General features: G+C 37.1%; 1 protein-coding gene across 5 annotated transcripts in view; it reads left to right on the top strand.

Moving 5' to 3' along the window:
• LDAH (lipid droplet associated hydrolase) overlaps positions 1-21,412 on the top strand; it is a 132,027-nt gene that overhangs the window by 67,375 nt on the left and 43,240 nt on the right. For 4 of the 5 annotated variants that reach the window (XR_004026994.1, XR_004026993.1, XM_030799862.1 and 1 more), the window contains exon 5: positions 6,547-6,781. Coding sequence is in view for 3 of the 5 variants with exons in the window: in XM_030799862.1 (XP_030655722.1) it covers positions 6,547-6,781 (235 nt within the window). In the remaining 2 variants the exon portion in view is untranslated. Of the gene's footprint in view, positions 1-6,546; positions 6,782-21,108; positions 21,209-21,412 lie in introns of all 5 variants that reach the window. The other variant, XM_030799864.1, reaches the window with a different exon arrangement.

The raw sequence follows: 21,412 nt of genomic DNA, 5'->3' as shown, positions 1-21,412 counted from the left end.
ATATCAGAAGAGAATGTGAAATATGTGAAAATGTTTTCTTAGGATAGAATGAATTGGCTAACATGGGAGTTCTTTTTTTAATGAGATAGTAACATAAGAAAATGTTTGGTCATGTACACAGATTTGGAAACCTTCACCACATAGCTGTGTTATCATATTAGGCATACTTCCTTGACTTAGGTGATTTTTTTTTTTTTACCAATATGAAGAATGAAAAATTTTTATTACTGTGACTTACCAAATTTGGACTATAAATTTCACTGAAATTATCATTACAATATCTAGGAAAAGTTTCACCCAGCAGGTAGTAATTGTTGTTCTCCAAAGGCAAGAGAGGAAAACCAGTCTCATCAACTAAGTATTAGTTGTGATAAGGTCTTTGGTCTTCTTATATTTTTACAAGGCAATGACGCATTCAGTGTACATATTAGAACTTCGTTATTGTTTTGGTCCATTCCCATTATTTCACAGTGCATTTTAATTCTCAATTTGTTATTGATATAGATCAACCAAATATAACCCTGTGGTTGCTTATATATTTTTAGAGTTTCCCTTACATGCAATTTTGCTTAACATGGGTCACAGTAAAGGATCGTTTATAAAAGTAATGGATTGTTTCCTGTTTCTGCCAGCTGATTTGATCAAACTGAAGTTCCTTATGTACTATGGGTTACATAACCAGTCTGGAATCTGTGTGGTACATTCTTCTTTTAGTTTGGTATTAACTGAATTAACCATTTATATTCTTTAAATCACCGAGGACATTTTAATAAACACTTGAACTGCTCTCTTCTTCATGTACCCTGCTCCAGCAATCCTGTCCACCTGGCTTTTACTCAAACACACCACATTAGCTTTCTATGGCCTCTGCACATGCTCTTCCCTCTCCCCACAAAATTTATTTTTCTAAGCATCTCTTAGCTCACTCCCTAACTGCCTTTGCACAAATGTCACTTTTCATCAAAGCCTTTCCTAAACACCCTATTTAAAACTATCCCACCACCCCCAGCAATTTCTAGTCCTCTTTTATTATTTTATCTGCCCCGTCATAGGACTTGTGACTTACTACCATTATACATATTTGATTCGATTATTATTTATTGCTTAAATTGTTATGATCATTTATTATAAATCATTTATTATGGCTAATTAACATACATATTATGCTGAGTCATTTACTTGATTAGTTATTAGCCTCAATTATATTTTATTTTTTAATATATATTTTTATTTGACAAATAGAAAGTATATAGATTGGTACAATATGATGTTTGGAAATAAGCATATATTGTGGAATGACTAAATCAAGCTAAATAACTTATGCAGTACCTTACATGCTTATCTTTTGTTGTGGTAAGAACACTTGAAATCTATTCTACTGTCTTAGCAATTTAAAAATGGGCAAAGGACTTGAATAGACATTTCTTCAAAAAAAATGCAAATGACCAACAGGTATATGAAAAGGTGCTCAACATCACTAATTATCAGAGAAATGCAGATCAAAACCACAATGATATATCACCTAACACCTGTTAGGATGTCTATTAGAAAAACAAAATGTAACAAGTGTTGACAAGGATATGGAGAAATAGAAATCTTTGTACGCCTTGTACACTGTTGCAAGAGCATTGGTAGAACTACTTGGGAAAACTCTTTGTAATTATCTGCTAAAGATGAATATATGCCTACTATATGACCCAGTATTTCTACTTGGAAGTGATACAGCCAACAGAAATACATGCATACATGCACCAAAAGACATATACAGAAATGTTATTAGGACTTCTGGTTTCCAGTTCCACATGTAGGGAGCTTAGAAGTTGCCACTCCAACCCTAACAAGTAAAAAGCTAAGCAAACTGAGAAATCAATTCTTATTGGACCCAGGATAGGGGAGGACACAGGGAAAACCACTGTCCCCAAAAGACTAGAGAGACAGACTGGCAAATACCGAGAGCCACAAGTTACTAGAGCATGCAGTCACAAACAGAAGCCCCCACAGGAAGCAGTGCCATGGTAGAAAAACCTGAGCTGTAACTGATGAATTATAGGAGGTTCAGTATGAACAACTCTGAAAGTTTAAAACTCCAGGGGGACCCACTCATGGGGAAACACCACTATTTTGTTAGACTTACCTACATGAGCTCAATTAGATTCTCCAAGTAAATATTGCAGAAAAATCCGTATGTGCTTCTGGCAGGGGGAGGGTGAAATGAACCATTTTGAAATATGCCAGAGCACTGTGGTCTTCTTAACAAGGTCCGCCCCCAGGAGAAATTAGTTAGCTAAATCCTAACCTGCTAGGGTATTATTAGAGCCTGACCCAAGGGAAGGGAAATACCTAACTCTTGTCAGCTCTAACCTTCTGCATCAGAGAAGGGAAATACTAAACTCCAGACAACTCTAGCCATCCTGTCCTACCAAAGAGGGGAGAAGAATACTGAGGAAACACTTAGAAGTTTGTAGACCAGAGGCATATGCTTACTAAAAGACTGAGACTTAATCATAGGATGATAGAATGTCTCCCCTCCCCTTTCCCCCACCTAACTACTACAATGTTAAAAGCTGATTTACAAAAGTTCCTTTTACCTGGTACGTCATGTCCATCTACCAAGAAAAAATTACTAGGCATACCAAAAGGCAAAAAAAAAAAAAAAAATCTGAGGAGAATAGAGCAAGCTTCAGACCCAGACAGGTAGGGATTCTGGAATTATCAGATCAGGAATTTAAATCCACTATGATTAATATACTAATGGCTATAACAGATAAAGAAGGCATCATTCAAGAATAGGTGGACAATGTAAGAAGAGAGATGGAAATCCTAAGGAAAAAGCAAAGAGAAATGCTAGAGAGTAAAAACACTGTAAAATAAAAATGCCTTTGATGGGCTTATCAGTAGATTGAACATGGCTGAAGAAAGAGTCTCTGAGCCTGAGAATATCTCAACATAAACCTCCAAAACTGGAAAGCAAAGAAAAAGACTGGGAAAAGAAAAAAAAAGAATAAGGACTGCAGGACAACTACAAAAGGTGAAACATATGCATAAGGGGAATACTAGATGGAAAAGAAAGAGAGAAAGAAACAAGAAATATTTTAAACAATAATGACAGAGACATTTCTTAAATTAATGTCAGACATCAAACTTCAGATCCAGGAAACTCAGAAAGAAAATAATAGAAGTTTGAAACTCAGATCTCCATAAAGAAAAGAAGAGCATCAAAGAGGGAATAAACAAAGACTAAAATGTTCATTTTTCTTATTCTTAATTGATCTAACTGATACGTTTGTTCAAAATAATAATAGCAACAGTGCTTTCGATTGTGTATGTTTATATGTTATATGTATGCTTACATACAAGTGAAATGAATGACAGCAACACAAGGAGCAGGAGGGAAGACTTAGGATTATTTTGTTTTTGTATGATACACTACTTATAAAGTGGTATAATGTTATTTAAAAGTGGACTGGGACTAGTTGTAAATGGATATTGCAAACTCTAGGGCAACCACTAGAAGAATTTTTTTTTTTTAAGTATAACTGACATGCTAAGAAAGGAGAGAAAATGGAATCACATAAAATGCTCAATTAAAACCACAAAGGCAGAAAATATGTGGAAGATGAAAATAGAAAATAATGACAAATATGGTCGATATTAATTTAACTACCAGTAATCACTTTGAACATCAGTGGTCTAAATGCACCAAATAGGCCTGGTGTGATGGCTCACACCTGTAATCTCAGCACTTTGGGAGGCTGAGGCAGGAAGATCACTTGGGCCCAGGAGTTTGAGACCAGCCTGCGCAACGTAGGGAGAGAGACCATCTCTACAAAAAATTTGAAAAATTAGCCAGGCATGGTGGTGTGTGCCTGTAGCCCCAGCTACTCAGAAGGCTGAAGTAGGAGGATCTCCTTGAGCCTGGGAGGTCAAGGCTGCTGTGACAGAGTGAGACCCTGTCTCAAAAAAAAAAAAGAAAAACAAAAGAAAGAAAAGAAAAAGAAAAGCACTAATTAAAAGATTGTTAGAGTGGATCAAAAAACAAGACTCAACTATATGTTGTTTACAAGAACCCCACTTTAAATATAAAGACACATGTAGATGAAAAGTAAATGGATGGAGAAAAATATACCAAGCTAACACTAATCAAAAGAAAACAGGAGTAGCTATATTTCAGACAACGCCAACTTTTCAAAGCAAAGAAAGTTATCCAGGATAAAAAAGGTAATTACATAATAATAAAGAGGTCAGTCCTCCAAGAAGACATAACATGCATGTGCCTAGCAGCAAAGCATCAAACTATGTGAGGCAAAAACTGATAGAACTACAAGCATAAATATATGCATCCACTATCATAGTTGGAGATTTCAATACCCCTTTATCAGAAATGGACAGATCCAGCAGGCAGTAAATGGGTAAAGACCTAGTTGAATTCAACAACACCATCAATCAACTTGATATAATTGACATCTATAGACTACTTCATCCAACAAGAGCAGAATACACATTCTTCTCAAGATCACATGGAACATTCACCAAGATAGACCACATTATGGTCCGTAAAGCACACCTTAACAAATTTAGAATAGAAATTATATAATGCCTGCTCTCAGACCACAGTGGAATTTAACTAGAAACCAACAAAGGAAAGATAACTGGAAAGTCTCAAAATACATGGAGATTAAACATGGATTAGAAAAGGAATTTCAAGATAAATTAAGAAATAATTTTGAACTAAATGAAACTGAAAACACAACTTATCAAAATTTATGGGATGCTGCAATGAGCCAGGATCGTGCCATAAAATAAAATTAATGTATCAGAGATGTATGTACTCCATGTTCTTTGGAACAACCCTTCACAATAGCAAAGTTAATGGAATCAACCTGCGTCCATCAGCGGATGAATGGATAAAGAAAATGTGTATGTACACAATGGAATACTGCTCAGCCTTAAAAAGAAGTTTTGTCATTTGCAACAATGTACATGAAGCTGGAGAATATTATGTTAAGTGAAATAAACCAGACACAGGAAGACAAATACTGCATGTCCTCACTTATATGTGGAATCTGAAACAACAGAACTTATAGAGTGGGGAGTAGAATGGTGGTTACTAGAGTCTGGGGTGGTGGGCAGTGGGAGAATGAGGAGAGGATGGTTAGAGGGTACAAAGCCTCAATTAGACAGAATTAATAAGGTTTTTTCCTTTGGGATATATTGCACAGTACAGTGCGTATAGCAAAAACAGTCTATAACAAATGATGCTGGAACAACTGAACATCCATGTGCAAGAAAATGAATCTAGACACAGACTTTATACTTATCACAAAAACCAACTCAATGGATTATAGATCTAAATATGAAACACAAGTATAAAATGACTAGAAGATAACATAGAAGAAAACCTAGATGACCTTGGATATGATGATGACTTTTTAGATACAAACCAAAGGTACAGTCCATGAAAGAAATAACAGATAAGCCGAACTTCATTAAAATTAAAAACTTCTACAGAAAGCAGGGTCAAGAGAATAAAAAGATAAGTCATAGACTGAGAGAAAATCTTTGAAAAGACACATCTGATAAAAGACTAATCCAGAATATACAAGGAACTCAGAAAACTCAAAATAAGAAAAATATAAAACCTATTTTAAAATGGGCCAAAAACCTTAACAGACACCTCACCAAAGAAGATATACAGATGACAAATAAACATATGAGAAGATGCTCTGCATCATATAGCATCAAGGAAATGTAAATTAAAATGACAGTGAGATAACGCCACACCTGTTAGAATGGCCAAAATTCAGAACACTGATAATAAATGCTGAAAAGGATATAGAAACAGCAGGATATGGAGCACCTGTCATTCATTACTGGTAGGAATCAAAATAGTACAACCACCTTGGAAGACAATTTGCTGATTTCATACAAAACTAAACATTCTTACCATGTGATCCAGCAATTGTGCTCTTAGGTATCTACCCAAAGAAGTTGAAAACTTAGTGCACACGGGCATTTATAGCAGCTTTATTCATAATTGCCAAAACTTACAAGCAACCAGTATTTCCTTCAGTAGGTGAATGAATAAATACACTATGGTACATTCAGATGATAGAATATTTTTTAGCATAAAAAGAAATGAGGGGGCCTGGACATGGTGGGTCACATGTGTAATCCCAGCACTTTGGGAGGCCAAGGCAGGAGGATCATTTGATCCCAGGAGATCAAGACCAGCCTGGGCAACATAGGGAGACCCTGTCTCTACAAAAATATAAAAAATGAGCCAGGCATGGTGGTGCACACCTGTAGTCCCAGTTACTTAGGAGGCCGAGGTGGGAGGATCACTTGCACTCAGGATGAGGCTGCAGTGAGCTGTGATTTTGCCTAGTTACAGGCTGAGATGGTGGGGAGTGGTGGTTCTTCTCACTCTGAAGAGATCTCTAGTCATTCTAAAACCCAGTCGTTTGTTATTACTGTATAGAAGAAACAATAAGTAATGGACCTATCCTTTAAGAAAACCTCTCATCGAAGTATGCTTCTTTATTGCAGGTAATTCGCGCCTTTCTGCTCTTTCCAACAATTGAACGAATGTCTGAGTCACCCAATGGCAGAATTGCCACTCCACTTTTGTGCTGGTTTCGATATGTTCTCTATGTTACTGGCTACTTATTATTGAAACCGTGTCCTGAGAAAATCAAGTCCTTGCTAATCAGAAGGGGCCTTCAAGTAATGAACCTAGAGAATGAATTTTCGCCATTGAATATATTAGAACCATTCTGCCTTGGTAAGCACAGATTTTAAAATGTATATGTTTATTCTTGTATCACAAAATGTTTACACAATACTCTCTGACAGTGGACAAATATCAAGCAAGCGATTATTTACTAGTTTTTTTTTTCTTCCAAAAGTTTAAAACTAGAAATAAATAAAATTAGAAATAGAATGAAGGAATTTTTTCATAAGAAATTAGACAGAAAAGCTTCATCACGCTTTACTTTTACCTTATGTTTCTGATTCTTCACTCTAGCTGCAGGACGGTGAGAAACACTTCTTCTGCATACAGTACATAGTATATATGGAGTCCCTACAGGAATCCTGGGTGTGCCTGTTAGCTTAGTGGGAGTACTTTACAAAAAACAGCACAAGGACACAGAGCCTAATATTCTTGTAGAGTTAACAGGTTGTTTTTATTTTCCTCCTTTAAATGTTTTGGGAGAATTTAAATCATAGAAGTAATAAATACTTGTCATGGTAATGTATTTTAATACTGGGTGCTTTGCTGATTTTTCTGAATATGGTAGGAAATGTTTTTGTGACTTTACTTTTTGGCTTCAAAAGTTGCTTTAAAATGTAGTCTTATCTTTTTAGATCATACTATTTTATACTATATTTATAAATGACTTTCATAATAAAGTAATCCTAGTTTCTTAATCTATAAGATGGGGATAACAATACTCCGTACTTCAAAAGGTTATTCTAGTGTTAAATGTGATAAAATATGCAAAGCTTCTATCTAGTATTTTATTTATAACAGACCTCCAATGAACGATGTAACAGTTAGTTGCAGCAGTAGCTAATGGCACTTTCTAAGCTTTTACCTGTGTTCCTCAAAAGAACTAATAAGGTTTAGTATTGCTATTGTCCCCATTTTAGATGAAGCAACTGAGGTACAAAGAGGTTACATGATTGCCCAAAGTTATACAACTAGTATGTAGTGTTGAAACCCAGGCATTCTGCCACTGTATTGCATTTCCTTTCACCATAGCTGGTGCTGTTACCCTTGTTAATGATAACAGCAGGACTCCTGAATAAAGTTTTCCATGCTCAACTGTATTAAGAATGCCATCAGGTCACATGCATAATGAACTAGAAACAAGTTAACAGCCCTGCCTGTTGAATTGTACAGCTGCAGTTCATATGGGAGGTGTTTTTCTAAATATGTAAAAAGAAGCAGTCCTCAAACATACAAGGTTCAGTGTATTTGTCCTATTGATAGATTTTTTTCCCCCTTCCATCTTCCCCCAAATTTCCATTCTTTAATATAGCCTTAGCATAGTGGTTAAAAAAGATGAGATAGGAAGAGGGAAAGCAAGGGCTAAGGACAGTCATAGAAACTGCCAGAGGTTGAAGTTGGAAATATCCCTTAAAGACCATTTGGTCCAACTGCTCATCTCTCCACCATATTGTTAAGGAAAGGGGTCCCGATCCGGACCCTAAGAGAGGGTTCTTGGATCTCGCGCAAGAAAGAATTTAGGGTGAGTCTGCAGTGCAAAGCAAAAGCAAGTTTATTAAGTAAGTAAAGTGGTGAAAGAACAGCTCCTCCATAGACAGAGTAGGATATTCCTGAAAATAAGAGGAGGGATGCACCCACCCTAGGTACAATGCTTATGTATATAGGGAGATGTGTTCTGCTACAAGGGTTTGTGATAAAGGATTAATTTTCTTAATTACTATATTTTGCAAGAATCGATTTATTATTATTATTATTATTATTATTATTATTATTTTGAGATGGAGTCTCACTCTGTCACCCAAGCTGGAGTGCAGTGGCGTGATCTCAGCTCACTGCAACCTCCGCTTCCCAGGTTCAAGTGATTCTCCTGCCTCAGCCTCCTGAATAGCTAGGACTACAGGCAAGCACCACTGTGACCAGGCTAATTTTTGTATTTTTTTTAGAGACAGAGTTTCACCATGTTGGCCAGGCTGGTCTCAAACTCTTGACCTCGTGATCCGCCCACCTCAGCCTCCCAAAGTTCTGGGATTACAGGCATGAGCCACCGCGCCCAGCCCAAGAATCGATATTTTCATCTTTCAAGCAAAATTAGGAATGCCTTTGTTCTCCAGATATCAGGATATCTGGACACTCCCAAGTCTGAGTCTGTTTTAGTAAACATTATTAATTTGTTCCCTTAACTTTAAACATCTAGAGGCTCGGAATGCCTTACTTTCTGAGAATACAGTCCAGCAAGTTTCAGCCTCATTTTCCTAGCCCATACTCAAAATGAAGTCTCTGGTTCAAACGCCTCTGACAATATTATGGAACAGATGCCTACTGGTGAAAATAGTACTGACAGGAAATCAGAAACCCTCAACTCTCATTTTGGTTCTGCCCTAGAGTCACTATGTGGCTTTTGTTTAGTTACTTTCCCTTGTTGGTTTTCAGTTGTTGTTTAAATCAAGAGTTAGGGCCAGTCTACCTTTGGAAATTACTTGAGACCCAATGGAATCAACAGTTGAAATTCTGGCAAATATATGTAAAATTCTCCACATATACTTTGATAAGGTCATTTTACTTCTCTTTACAGGTTTGTTTGTCCCTCCCAGCCCCCTGTTGCTTTTTGTCATTTTCTTTTTGCCTTGTGGAATGTATTTTATAAAGCATTCTTCAGTTATGGATTCCATTTTCCTCCTGGGACTTCTGCTTCCAGGAAGATAGAGTAAATGGACTTTCCACTATTTCTCCTGCTAAGTACTAAAAACCCTGGATATTATCTGTAAAACAACATCAAGAAGACTATACAAGGTAGAGAATAGAAAGCAGGCTATGTAGGGACTTTGGGACCCAAGGAACAAACACGGTGGTGAGTTCCCTGGGTTTTCTTTTTACCACATATATCCTGGATGTGGAGCCAGCAACCCAGAAACACCAAAGAGTAGAGACTTTTAAAGGTCCTAACAAAAGCCTACTCTCTCTAGCCCAAAGACCAGGAAAGGAGCAATGTTTTATAGAGTAGGAAAAAATAGTCTTCTCCCTACCTTGTATAGTTCTTACTTGGGGCAGATCTTTGTTACAAAAGACAGATTAACAAAAAAAGTATAAATTTATTAACATTTATATTTCATATGTACATGGGAGATACCCAGAGAAATGAGTAAATCTCAAAGAGGTGGCTTCTGAGTTCAGACTTAAATACCATCTTCAACTAAAACAAAGAAAGGAGGTCAGTAATGGGAGGTGACCAAGAAAAGCACTGCACACAAGACAAAAGTTCGTTGTGCAGATTTAAGTTAGTGCCCTTTGCACTGATAATAGAGTCCATGGTGATTTAGAGTCATCCTTCATGGTACAGAGAGGAAAGCACCTATACAAATGGAAATGTCCTCTATAGATGTGAATTTCCCTTTAAAAAGGGAACTTCTCCATTTTTAGAGCTTCTCCTGTGTCTCCAGTTTCTCAAAATACTCAGTTTAAAATAATCCTTTTGCCCAAGAGACATCTTTAGGGATGGTATATTTTGGTCCCCTACAGTCATTTTGCGGCAGTATATTCTGGTCTTCAATACTTTCTTTCTTTCTTATTATTATTATATATTTTCTGAGACAGAGTCTCACTCTGCCACCCAGACTGGGGTGCAGTGGCTCAATCTCGGTTCACTGCAACCTCCGCCTCCCGGGTTCAAGCAATTCTCCTGCCTCAGTCTCCCATGTAGCTGGAACTACAGGTGCCCGCCATGACTCCCAGCTCATTTTTGTATTTTTAGTAGAGATGGGGTTTCACCATATTAGCCAGGCTGGTCTCAACCTCCTAACCTCAAGTGATCCACCCACCTTGGCCTCCCAAAATGCTGGGATTACAGGCATGAGCCACCGCACCTGGCCTCTGGTCTTCAATACTTTCTAAAAGAAACATTTAGACAGTAACTGCTCTACTCTACTCCAGCCATCTCCAGTCATGCCTGCAAAGATTGAGTGGACTTTACCCTCTCCCCAGCAGTAATGAAGCACCCCCTCTCTTTCCCTGCTGTAGGGTACTGTCACAGAAGAGGCTGAGTAGAGAGCGAAGACTTTCATCACTGCCCTGCAGTAATGGGGCCACCATCACCACTACCCCCATATTATCAGTAAAGGTCATGTGGGGAGAAGTAGCAAGGGACTCCCCACTTGTCCCAGCCAAGATGGTAACAGTGGAAGCCTAGTACAGAGTCAGAATTGCTTCCCCTACCCAGCAGCTATGAGGAGCCTCTTCATCCCTTGGGTGTCAACAGAAGTCAAATGGGTAACTTAGACTCTACCCTACGTGTCCATAATGAAAAAAACATCTAAAACATAAAGTTTAAGTAAGATCCAGAGTCTCAGAACATAATACTCAAACTGTCCATGTTTTAGTTGAAAATCACTTGTCTAGCAAAATCTCGACTTGACTGAAAAAAAAAAATCAATGCCAACACAAAAATGACAGAGATATTATCTGACAATGACTTTAAAGCAGTCATTATAGAAATTATTTAATGATCAATTAATAAACATGTTTGAAACTAATCAGAAGATAGAAAATCTTAGGAAAGAGAAGATTTAAAAAAAACTGAATGGAAATTTTAGAACAAATTTAAAATCTCAATGGATGGAACCAACAATAAAATGAGAGGACAGAGGAAAGAATCAGTGAATATGAGATTAGATTAATATAAATTATCCAACAGACAGAAAATAGACTAAAAAGGAGAAAAAAAGGAACAGAACCTCAGGGACCTGTTGGACTACAACGAAATATCTAACATTTGTGATAACACTAGTCCTAGAAATAGAGAGTAGGTCTGGAAAAGTATTCAAAGAAATAATAGTTAAAAACTCCCAAATTTTGCAAAAGATATGAATTTACAGATTCAAGAAGCTGAGCGAATTTAAAACAGAATAAACTCAAAGAAATCTACACTAAAACACATCATAACCAAGCTTTTGAAAACTAAAACAAAGAAAATGTCTTGAAAGCGGCCAGAAGAGCAAAGCAATGCATTATTCGTGGAAGAAATTCTGTTTGAAAGACAGCTAGTTTTTCATCAGAATCCATGGAGACCCAAAGGAAAACGACAAAATGCAAAATGAAAATAACTATCAATCTAAAATTCTATATCTAGCAAAAGTATCTTTCAGGAAAGAAGGGGAAATTTAGCATTCTCAAATGTTGAAAAACTGAAAGAACTTGTCAACATTAGATCTATCCTAAAAGAATAACTGCAGGAAGTTCTCTCAACAGAGAGGAAATGATAAAAGAAGGAATCTGGGAACGTCAAAAAGAAAGAACAGTGAACAAGTTAAAATGTGGACAAATGCAACTTTCTTTTTCTCTTAAGATTTCTAAATTATGTTTAACCGTTAAAGCAAAAATTATAGCACTGTTATGGTTCTAAATATACACAGAGGAAATATCTAGGGCAACGATTTTATAAATGGGGGAGGGTACAGGGACATAATGGCATGTAAGGTTTCTACACTTGAACTGTAAGATGTAACCACATGTAGATGGTAATAAGTCATGTATATATGTAATGTACCTAGAACAGCCATTTCAAATGCTATTCAAAAGAGATACTCAAAATCACCATGGATAGATCAAGATGGAATTCTATATTTAGACACACATTGATTGGAAGGCCAGAAAAAGAACTCAGAGACACGACACAGAACAAACAGGAAACAAATAATAAAATGATCACCCATGATTATATTGAATGTAAATTTAAATATACAATTAAAAGAAATTGGCAGGGTAGATTAGAAAACATGACTCAGTTGTATGCCATCCTCAAAAGTCTTAGTTTAAATATAACAACATAAGTAGGTTGAAAGCAAAAGGATGAGAAAAGATACATTATGCAAACATTCATAAGCAAAGGAAACCAAGAATAGCTTTATTAATATCAGATAAAGTCGATTTCAGTGCAAAGAAAATTATCTATTAGACATTTGTAGAACACTCCACCCAAAACTGAATTGATATCAGCACATTAATATCATTGAAACCATACAGAGTATGTTCAGTGACCACAGTGGAATCAAACTAGAAATCAACAACAGAATAACAAAAGTTAGATCTTTAAATACTTGGAAAGTAAACTGCACACTTCTAAACAACTCATGAGTCAAAAATGGAAATTACAAAGAAATTCAAATAATACTACATGTAAATAATAAAACTATAGCTCACAACTGTAATCATAGCACTTTGGGAGTCTGAGATGGAAGGATCGCTTGAGCCCAAGAGTTCTAGACCAGCCAGGGCAACACAGTGAGACCCTGTCTCTATAAAAAATTTAAAAATTGGCCAGGCACTGTGGCTCATGCATGTAATCCCAGCACTTTGAGAGGCTAAGGTGGGCAAATCACTTGAGTCCAGGAGTTCAAGACCACCCTGGGCAACATGATGAAACCCCATCTCTACTAAAAATACAAAAATTAGCTGGGCATGGTGGTGCACACCTATAACAGGTCCTAGCTACTTAGGGAACTGAGGCAGGAGGTTCCCTTGAGCCTGGGAAGTCAAGGCTGCAGTGAGCCGAGATTGTGCCACTGCACTCCAGCCTGGGTGACCAAGTGAGATCCTGTCTCAAAAAAATATATATATATATATTAGCCAGGCATGGAGGTATAGCCTGTAGTCTCAGCTTCTCGGGCAGGCTAAGATGGAAAGATCACTTGAGCCCAGGAGGCCAAGGCTGCGGTAAGCCATGATCATGCCACTGAACTCCAGCCTGGTGACGGAGTGAAAGCATCTCAAAAAAAAATAAAATTATTAATAATTAATAATAAAACTGAATCAAAATGAAAATACAGCATATTAAAATTTGTGGGACACAGCTAAAACAGTGATGAGACAAAAATGTATGCTGGTGTCAGAAATGATTACATTAGAAAAGAAGAAAAGTCCTAGTAACCTAAGCTTCAACCTCAAGAACCTAGAAAGAGAAGAGCAAAATAAACCCAAAAGGAGGAAAAGGAAAGAAATAACAAGAATAGAAATTAGGGTTAGGAGCAGTGGCTCACATCTAGAATGCCAGCACTTTGGAAGGCCTTGAGGCAGGAGGTCTGCTTAAGGCCAGGAGTTTGAGACCAGCCTAGGCGACATAGTGAGACCCTGTCTCTACCAAAAAAATTGAAAACAAAAACAATAGAGAAAACTAATAGAACAAGAAAGTGGCTACTTTGAAAGAGTAATAAAATTGACAAACCCTTAGCAAGACAGACAAAGAAAAAACAGCTGAAGACACAAATTACCAATATCAGAAATGAAATAGAAAATATCACCGTAGAGCCTGCACCCATCAAAAGGATAATAAAGGCTACTGTGAACAACTCTACACATATAAATTTGACAACTGGAATGAAATAAACCAATTCTTCAAATGTGGACACACTACCACAACTCATCCAAGATGAAATAGATCATTTGAAGAGCCCTATAACTTTGAAGGAAACTCAGTTTGTAATTTTAAAACTTCCAAAAAAAGACATTTAGAGGCTCAGACAATTTCACTGAAGAACTATACCTAATGTTTAAAGAAATATTAACACAATTCTACCTATTTTTTAAATAGAAAATAGGAGAGAACACATCCCAATTCACTTTTTGAAGCTAGTATTATCTAATATCAAAACCAGAGAAAAATAATACAAAAAAAGAAGAACCTACAGGCCAGTATCCCCTATGAGTATAGAGACAAACATCTCTAATAAAATATTAGCAAATAGAATTCAGCAATATATAAAAAGAATTATATACTATTCTATTACCAAATGTGATTTATTCCAGGGATGCAAGGCTGGTATAATATTCAAAAATCCATTAATATAATCTAACATTTTAACAGGCTAAAGAAGATAAACCACATGATTCTATCAACCGATGCAGGGAAAAAAAAATATTTTGAATGCTTTTCTTCTAAGACTAGAAACAAGACAAAGATGTGTGCTCTCAGCACTCTTATTCAACATAGTGCTGGACGTTCTAGTCAGTCCAGTAAGGTAAGGCAAGGAAATAAAAGATATACAGATCAGAAGAGAAGAAATTAATCTTGTTTGTAGATGGCATGATTGTAGAGAAAATCCCAAGGATGGTTCTGTGACTCTGCCAGGGAATAAAAATATATCAAATGATTTAAAAAAAAAAAGAAAAACTAAAAGAAAAAAACGACAATCCCAAGGAATCTACCAAAAACAAACTTTGAGAATTAATACAAGTTCAACAATGTCACAGGATAAAAGATAAACACAAAAGTCAATATTATTTGCATACACTAGCAATAGTAACCAAAATTTAAAATATAATATACATTTTTAGCCAGTCAGAAAAATTAAATTGTTAGGCATAAATTTAGAAAAACATATACATAATTATATGCTGAAAATGATGACTATTAATAAAGAAACAAAAGAAGACCTAAGTAAATGGAGAGACATACCATGTTCATGGATTGGAAGACTCAACATAGTAAACATGTATTAATGCACTCTCACACTGGGTAATTTATAAAGAAAAGAGGTTTAATTGGCTCACAGTTCCACAGGCTGTACAGGAAGCATGGCAGCATCCACTTCTGCAGACGCCTCAAGTAGCTTTTACTCATGGCAGAAGGCAAAGTGGGAGCAGGTGTCTAACATGGCAGGAGCAGGACAGAGAAAGAGCAGTGGGGGAGGTGCCACACACTTTAAACAACCAGATCTTGAGATAACTCCATCATTATTGCTATAACAGCACCAAGGGGGATGGTGTTAAGTCATGAGAAACCATCCCCACGGTTCAGTTACCTCTCACCAGGTCCCACCTCCAACATTGGAGATTACATTGAGGACATGAGATTTGGGTGAGGACACAAATCCAAACCATATCAGATGTCAATTCTTCCTAAATTGATATGCATATTAAACATAGTTGCTATCAAAATCCAAGCAAGATTTTTTTGTAGCTATTGACATGATTATTCTAAAATGTATTTGGAAAGGCAAAGGAATAAGAATTACTAAGGCAGTTTTGTAAAAGAAGAATAAAGTGGAAGGAGTGAGTCTGTCTGGTTGCAAGATTTATTATGTAGCTACAGTAATCAAAACTTTGTGATATTGATAAAGGGATTAATACATAAATCAATGGAACAGAGAAGAGAACCTAGAAATAGACCCACACAAATGTGTCCAACTGATTTTTGACAAGAGGGCAAAAGCAATTTGATAAAAGAGGAATTGCCATTTCAACAATGTTGCTGGAGCACTTGGCTCTTCTTAGGCCAAAAGAAAAAGAAGAAAGGAAGGAAGGAAATGAACCTCAACCTAAACTGTAAACCTTACACCTTATAAAAAAGTTAACTCTAAATGAGCCATGAATTTTAATATAAATCTTAAAACTACAATCCTTTTAGAAAAAAGGGAGAAAATATTCAGGATCAGGATCTAGGACTAGGCAAAGACTAGCTGGGTGTGATCACAGTGAGATATCATTACACACCTATCAGAATGGCTAAAATAAAAAAAAATTAGCAACCACAAATGCTGGTAAGGATGCAGAGAAACTAGATCACTCATACATTGCTGCTGATAATGTAAAATGGTGCACCCACTCTGGAAAGCAGTTTGACAGTTAAAAACCTAAACACGCAGCTACCGTATGACCCAGCAGTTACACTCCTAGGCATTCATCCCTGATATGTGAAAACTGGTGTTCAGAGAAAAACCTATGTATGAATGTTTATTGTAGTTTTATTCATAATAGCCAAAAACTGGAAACAACCCAGAGGTATTTTCAATGGGTAAATTATTAAACAAACTGTGGCAAAGCCATACCATGGAATTCTACTTGATAATAAAAAGGAACAGACTTGTAATACACACAGCAACCTGTGTCCATCTCCAGAGAATTATGCTCAGTGAAAACAAAAGCAACCCTTAAGGATTACATACTGTGTGATTCCATTTCTATAGCATTCTTGAAGTGATAACATTATAGAAATGAAGAACAGGTTAGTGGTTGCCAGGAGTTAAAAATTAAAGATAAAAATTTAGCTAGGCATGGTGGCACACACTTGTAGTCCTGGCTACTTGGGAGGTTGAGGTAGGAGGATCGCTTGAGCCTAGGAGTTCAAGGTTACAGCGAGCTGTGATTGCACCACTGCAATTCAGCCTGGGCAACAGAGGAAGATCCTGTCTCTTTAAAAAATACATACATACATATCCTGGCTGTAACATTATACTGTGGTTTTGAAAGATATTACCATGGGAGAAACTGGGTAAAAGGTATGTGGATTTCCCTATATTATTTCTTACACCTGCATGTAAATCTACAACTATCTTAAAATAAAAGTTGAATTAAAAACAAAAAGCATTCTCCAGCTGGGGATACCACTTTCCTCCCTGGAATAGGTGTTCCCCTCATCCTGACTGCCTGAATTAGGAGCTCCTTGTCCTTGAGACATTGAGAAGGTTGAGGACCCAGAGTCCCAGGGCTGAGGACACCATTAGATATGCAGCTGTACTTATGCCTCTTTAGAAATATTTTCTAAACCCAAATCAGGACATGGGATATACATTTTATACATTTTTAAAATTTATATATGAAAAGTCTAGCCATGACAGATTATTCTTAACAGTATATTTAGTGAATACATAATATATCACATATAACATATAATCAAGTGTTTAATGTTTTTAATTAAAACAGGAAATTATGTAAAGGTATTTTCCACTTTTTCTGCATCAGAGTTATATACACTTCAGGAGAAGTAGGCTCCAAAAGCTGCACTTGAAAGAAAGGACTCTCCCTTTTAATTGCAATAATTGACCTCCTACTGCATCTTCCAGGAGACCGAAGTTTAGGCAGCAGGGAGCAAGACAGTTTAGGCATAAGACATATTTCCCTCCCCAATCCAAGGCAACCAGAGTTTTGCACTACATGGTTGCTTGAAGAACCCTGGGCTTCCTTCCTCACACAACCCTGATATATGAAATACATTTTGTAAATCAGACTGAATATTCAGCTACATTTCTTCATCTCTGTTCTAAATAACAAACTAGCAAACAAATTTTTGGAGCACAGTCCTCCTATTTCTTATATCCTTTCCTTTTCTGATCTTTTAATCCCTTGGCTCTAATCTGGCCTTCTGATAGCCAAATAACTACTACTTCAGTGGTCTCTGATTTTTTTTTTTTTTCCCATAACCTACCCAGTGTGTGTAACCTTGGGTAAAGGAAAATGAGGCAATAGTTACCTGTCTTCTTCCCTCTTTGGGTTATTGGTTCATTCCCTACTTGGGTTCATAGTTCACTTCCTAGTAGCCAGCCTCTTCCCTCTAGATCTGCAGTGCCACCCCTGCCTCCTCTTGCAATAACCCTCACAGAAGCTGCCTTCGCCCAGGCTAGCCCTCACCATCACTTTGGTGATTCCTAGTACCTTGCTTCCCACAAAGAGAAGGTCCCAACTGAGAGAGAGCAACACTCAACAGAAGACCCTAACTTTGGGAGATGATTAGTGGGCTCTGCTAGAGTTTACACTCCATGAATAGTGGACATAAATAATGTTCATATCAGCTACTTGCATCGGCATAATTTTCATGGTTACACGAAGAGTGGGGTTATCAAGGGAAAAGAAGATCAGGTCAGAGATCATTCCCAGCTGGGAATCTGGTCCAGCTGGATATTTCCCCCTGGCCCCCACAGACCTGTTTCTCTGTGGCTTGACTGTCATCCAGACAACGACCTTTTAACCTGCCAGCATGCCTTTTAGGAGGCTTTGCAGTGTTTGCACATTATGTAATGTCTGTGCTTCAGTAGAAATCTTACGGAAACAAATGGAGGAAGTTTGCTAGTCCAAGCAGTGGATAATAAATCCTGCCCTATCTAGATAGAAACTGGTTTTCTGTATCCTTTAGTTTATACACACATTTTTGTTGTTGTTGTTGTAAGCTCTGAAAAATTCTAGGAACCAAAATATTCAAATATTTTAAATCCTGCTGCCCTTTTGGCAAAGATGGCACATCCTTTCCTGTAGGCTTGAGTTCTGGGGCATTAGCGTTCTTCTCTAGTATGAGTGAGTGAAATGTCATTTCCTATCCAGCATTCAGAGAAGAGTAGCCCTACATCAGTTAGCGTACATTATAAACTTTACCACAGTGTTCATCAATGTCATTTTGTTAACTAGGTTGTTTTAAATGTTATTTTTAAAGAACATATATGGATTTTTTCTTCAGTTTTAATTCTGGAATGTTTGCTACTCTGTATTTTCTTTAGATGTTCTTCCACTTCATGAAAAATAGGCTTTTCACTGAGACAGCTAAATTGATTTTCTGATCAAAGCTAAGAGAAAGTATGTCTTAGTTCAGCAGTATAGCAGGTCAAAATAATTAACTTTAAAAAATATTCTAGGGTCTTTTCGTTAATTAGGCCAAATCGATATTTTATTTCCTTTCAGTTACCTAACTAGAAAAACATAGCACAGAGACATAGAGAATTTCTGGTAGATTACATTACTTTGTTGAATATATTCTTGTAAAAGAAATTTTCATAATTTTTTCTTTACTTAATATGGAATTAACTTTTTAAGATATAAAATGAACCATTAAATGCGATGACAGCATAAGCATTTGCATCACTAAAGAATCACAAATTTCTTCTAGAATATTTTTAACTCAATCCCAGAATAATTTTTGAGTAAGACAAAACCAGACTCTCATGTTACCTATTCTCTCATTTATCTGAGCAGCTTACAAAAATCTGTTTATAAAACCCAACTGTGGCTTTTATTTATTTATTTATATTAGAGACAGGGTCTTGCTATGTTGGCCAAGCTAGTCTCAAACTCCAGGCCTCAAGCAGTCCTCCCACCTTGGCCTCCCGTAGTGCTGAGATTACAGGTGTGAGCTGTCATGCCTGGCCCCAACTGCAGCTTTTAATGATTCATGCAAGTATAACCTAAAATTCAAGAATGAGAGAAAAGGTTTTTTTTGTTTGTTTTTGTTTTTGTTTTTCGGTCAGTATTAGGATTTAGGACAAGAGGTGATTAGTGTGGTACTAGGATATAATCTCTGGTTTAGAAGTTAATAGCCCAATGAATATCTTATTTTTTCTAAAGAAATTTTTATATTTCAAAATTAACGCCAGTCTAAAAAGTTGCATTATTTTTTAAAATCATACAACACCTCCAGTTGTTTTTCACTTTGGTGAACTCAGTGTCACTTAGGTAAGATTATCTGTTTGCAGACTAAATTGATTATCGTATTGACCACAGTCCTGGCTTATAGAGAAATACGTAATAAACTATGTTGACTAGGAAACATTTCTCCAAATTATGCAGAAAGTTTAGAATGGGAGAATTTTTTTTTAGGTCTTGTTTTCACTTGGTTGCAACTTGGCACCATTGGAAAGGTGGAAAACAACCTGGAAATAAATAAATAACCGCTTAAGAATTTCCCCTTGTAAGAAGGTTTCTAAGACTATCTGGTTCTACTTAACCTTTTGACAAACCCTGCTGGTATAGCCTTTCTGAGTACCCAGCCTTACTCTGCCTACAGCTGTGTTGGCATGTGGGGCTGCTCATGTCTCCAGAATCTTCTAGTCTTGCAGCCTGTCCTCAACCCTAAATTTTGTTCCCACACGGCCCTGCTTGACTTGAACCTTCCTAACTTCCCTACACTCAGCACATCTTGCCAGCCTCAGAAATAGTCAGAATATGTGCTAGGAGGAGCTTTCCTGGGAAAGGCTCTTTTTCAGTCAGCTCCTACCCTGCCTCCTCTCAGGCAAGCCCTGGATATGTGCAGATGCCACTTTCTCCCCCACTCAAGTACCAGAGCCTGATAGGCAGCTAAGCACATCAACCACCCTTGTGCTGTGACCAAAAACACCCAGAATATTCAAAGGCCCTATTTCTATTCACTTTTATCATCTGGGATTGAGTTTGACTATAGATAACAGAAAACCAAATTACAGTGGCCTAAACAGATAGGGATCTATTTTTCTCATCTGCCAAGAAATCCAGGCATAGGCAGTCCAGAGGTAAATAACATCTCAACAGTGCCATCAGGGACATGGGTCCTATGTTTCTACCCTGTTGTCCTTTACACATCACATAAACCTTTATCCTTGTGGTCTTCATCTCATGGTCACATCATGGCTCCTGCAACTCTAGGCCTCATTTCTGACATTCAGCCAGAAAGAAGGGGAAAGGGAAGAAAGGCAAAAGGCCTCCTCCTGATTAGGCTTTGGCTTATTTAAAGAGAGAATGTCCTCCCTAGGAACTTTTAGATTAGTAGCCAAAATATCCCTTACTCTAAGGAATAGAGAAAAGCCATATGTTTTGATTTCCCCATGTCTCAGTAGAGTCAGTCAAGGGAAATGAACATTTTTGTTGGCTTTTAGGTAGTTACATTGTGTCTACTACATCCACACTGCAAGATGGTCTTGAGATTCAACATCCATGGACTTCAGTCACAGAATAGGCCACCTACCAAACACTGAGGTAAGACAGTCAGTCCACCGTAACCAAAATCCATCATTGCCATGTTCCTGCAGAATGCCTTCAGGCGTTGTAACCCTTGGCAAGATAAGCTCACACTGAGGTCTACCGTTTATTTCTTAATTGTGACAGGTCTTCTTCAAATCTTGTCTAAATAAGTACCCATCCACAGTAGAGCTCATCTCAGCTCCCAAGATTATTGTACTT

The sequence above is a fragment of the Nomascus leucogenys genome, chromosome 19 (assembly GCF_006542625.1).
Source record: "Nomascus leucogenys isolate Asia chromosome 19, Asia_NLE_v1, whole genome shotgun sequence".
Taxonomy (NCBI): Eukaryota; Metazoa; Chordata; class Mammalia; order Primates; family Hylobatidae; genus Nomascus; species Nomascus leucogenys.
The sequence above is the reverse complement of the archived record's forward strand: the minus strand, read 5'-3'. Positions and strand labels throughout refer to the sequence as shown.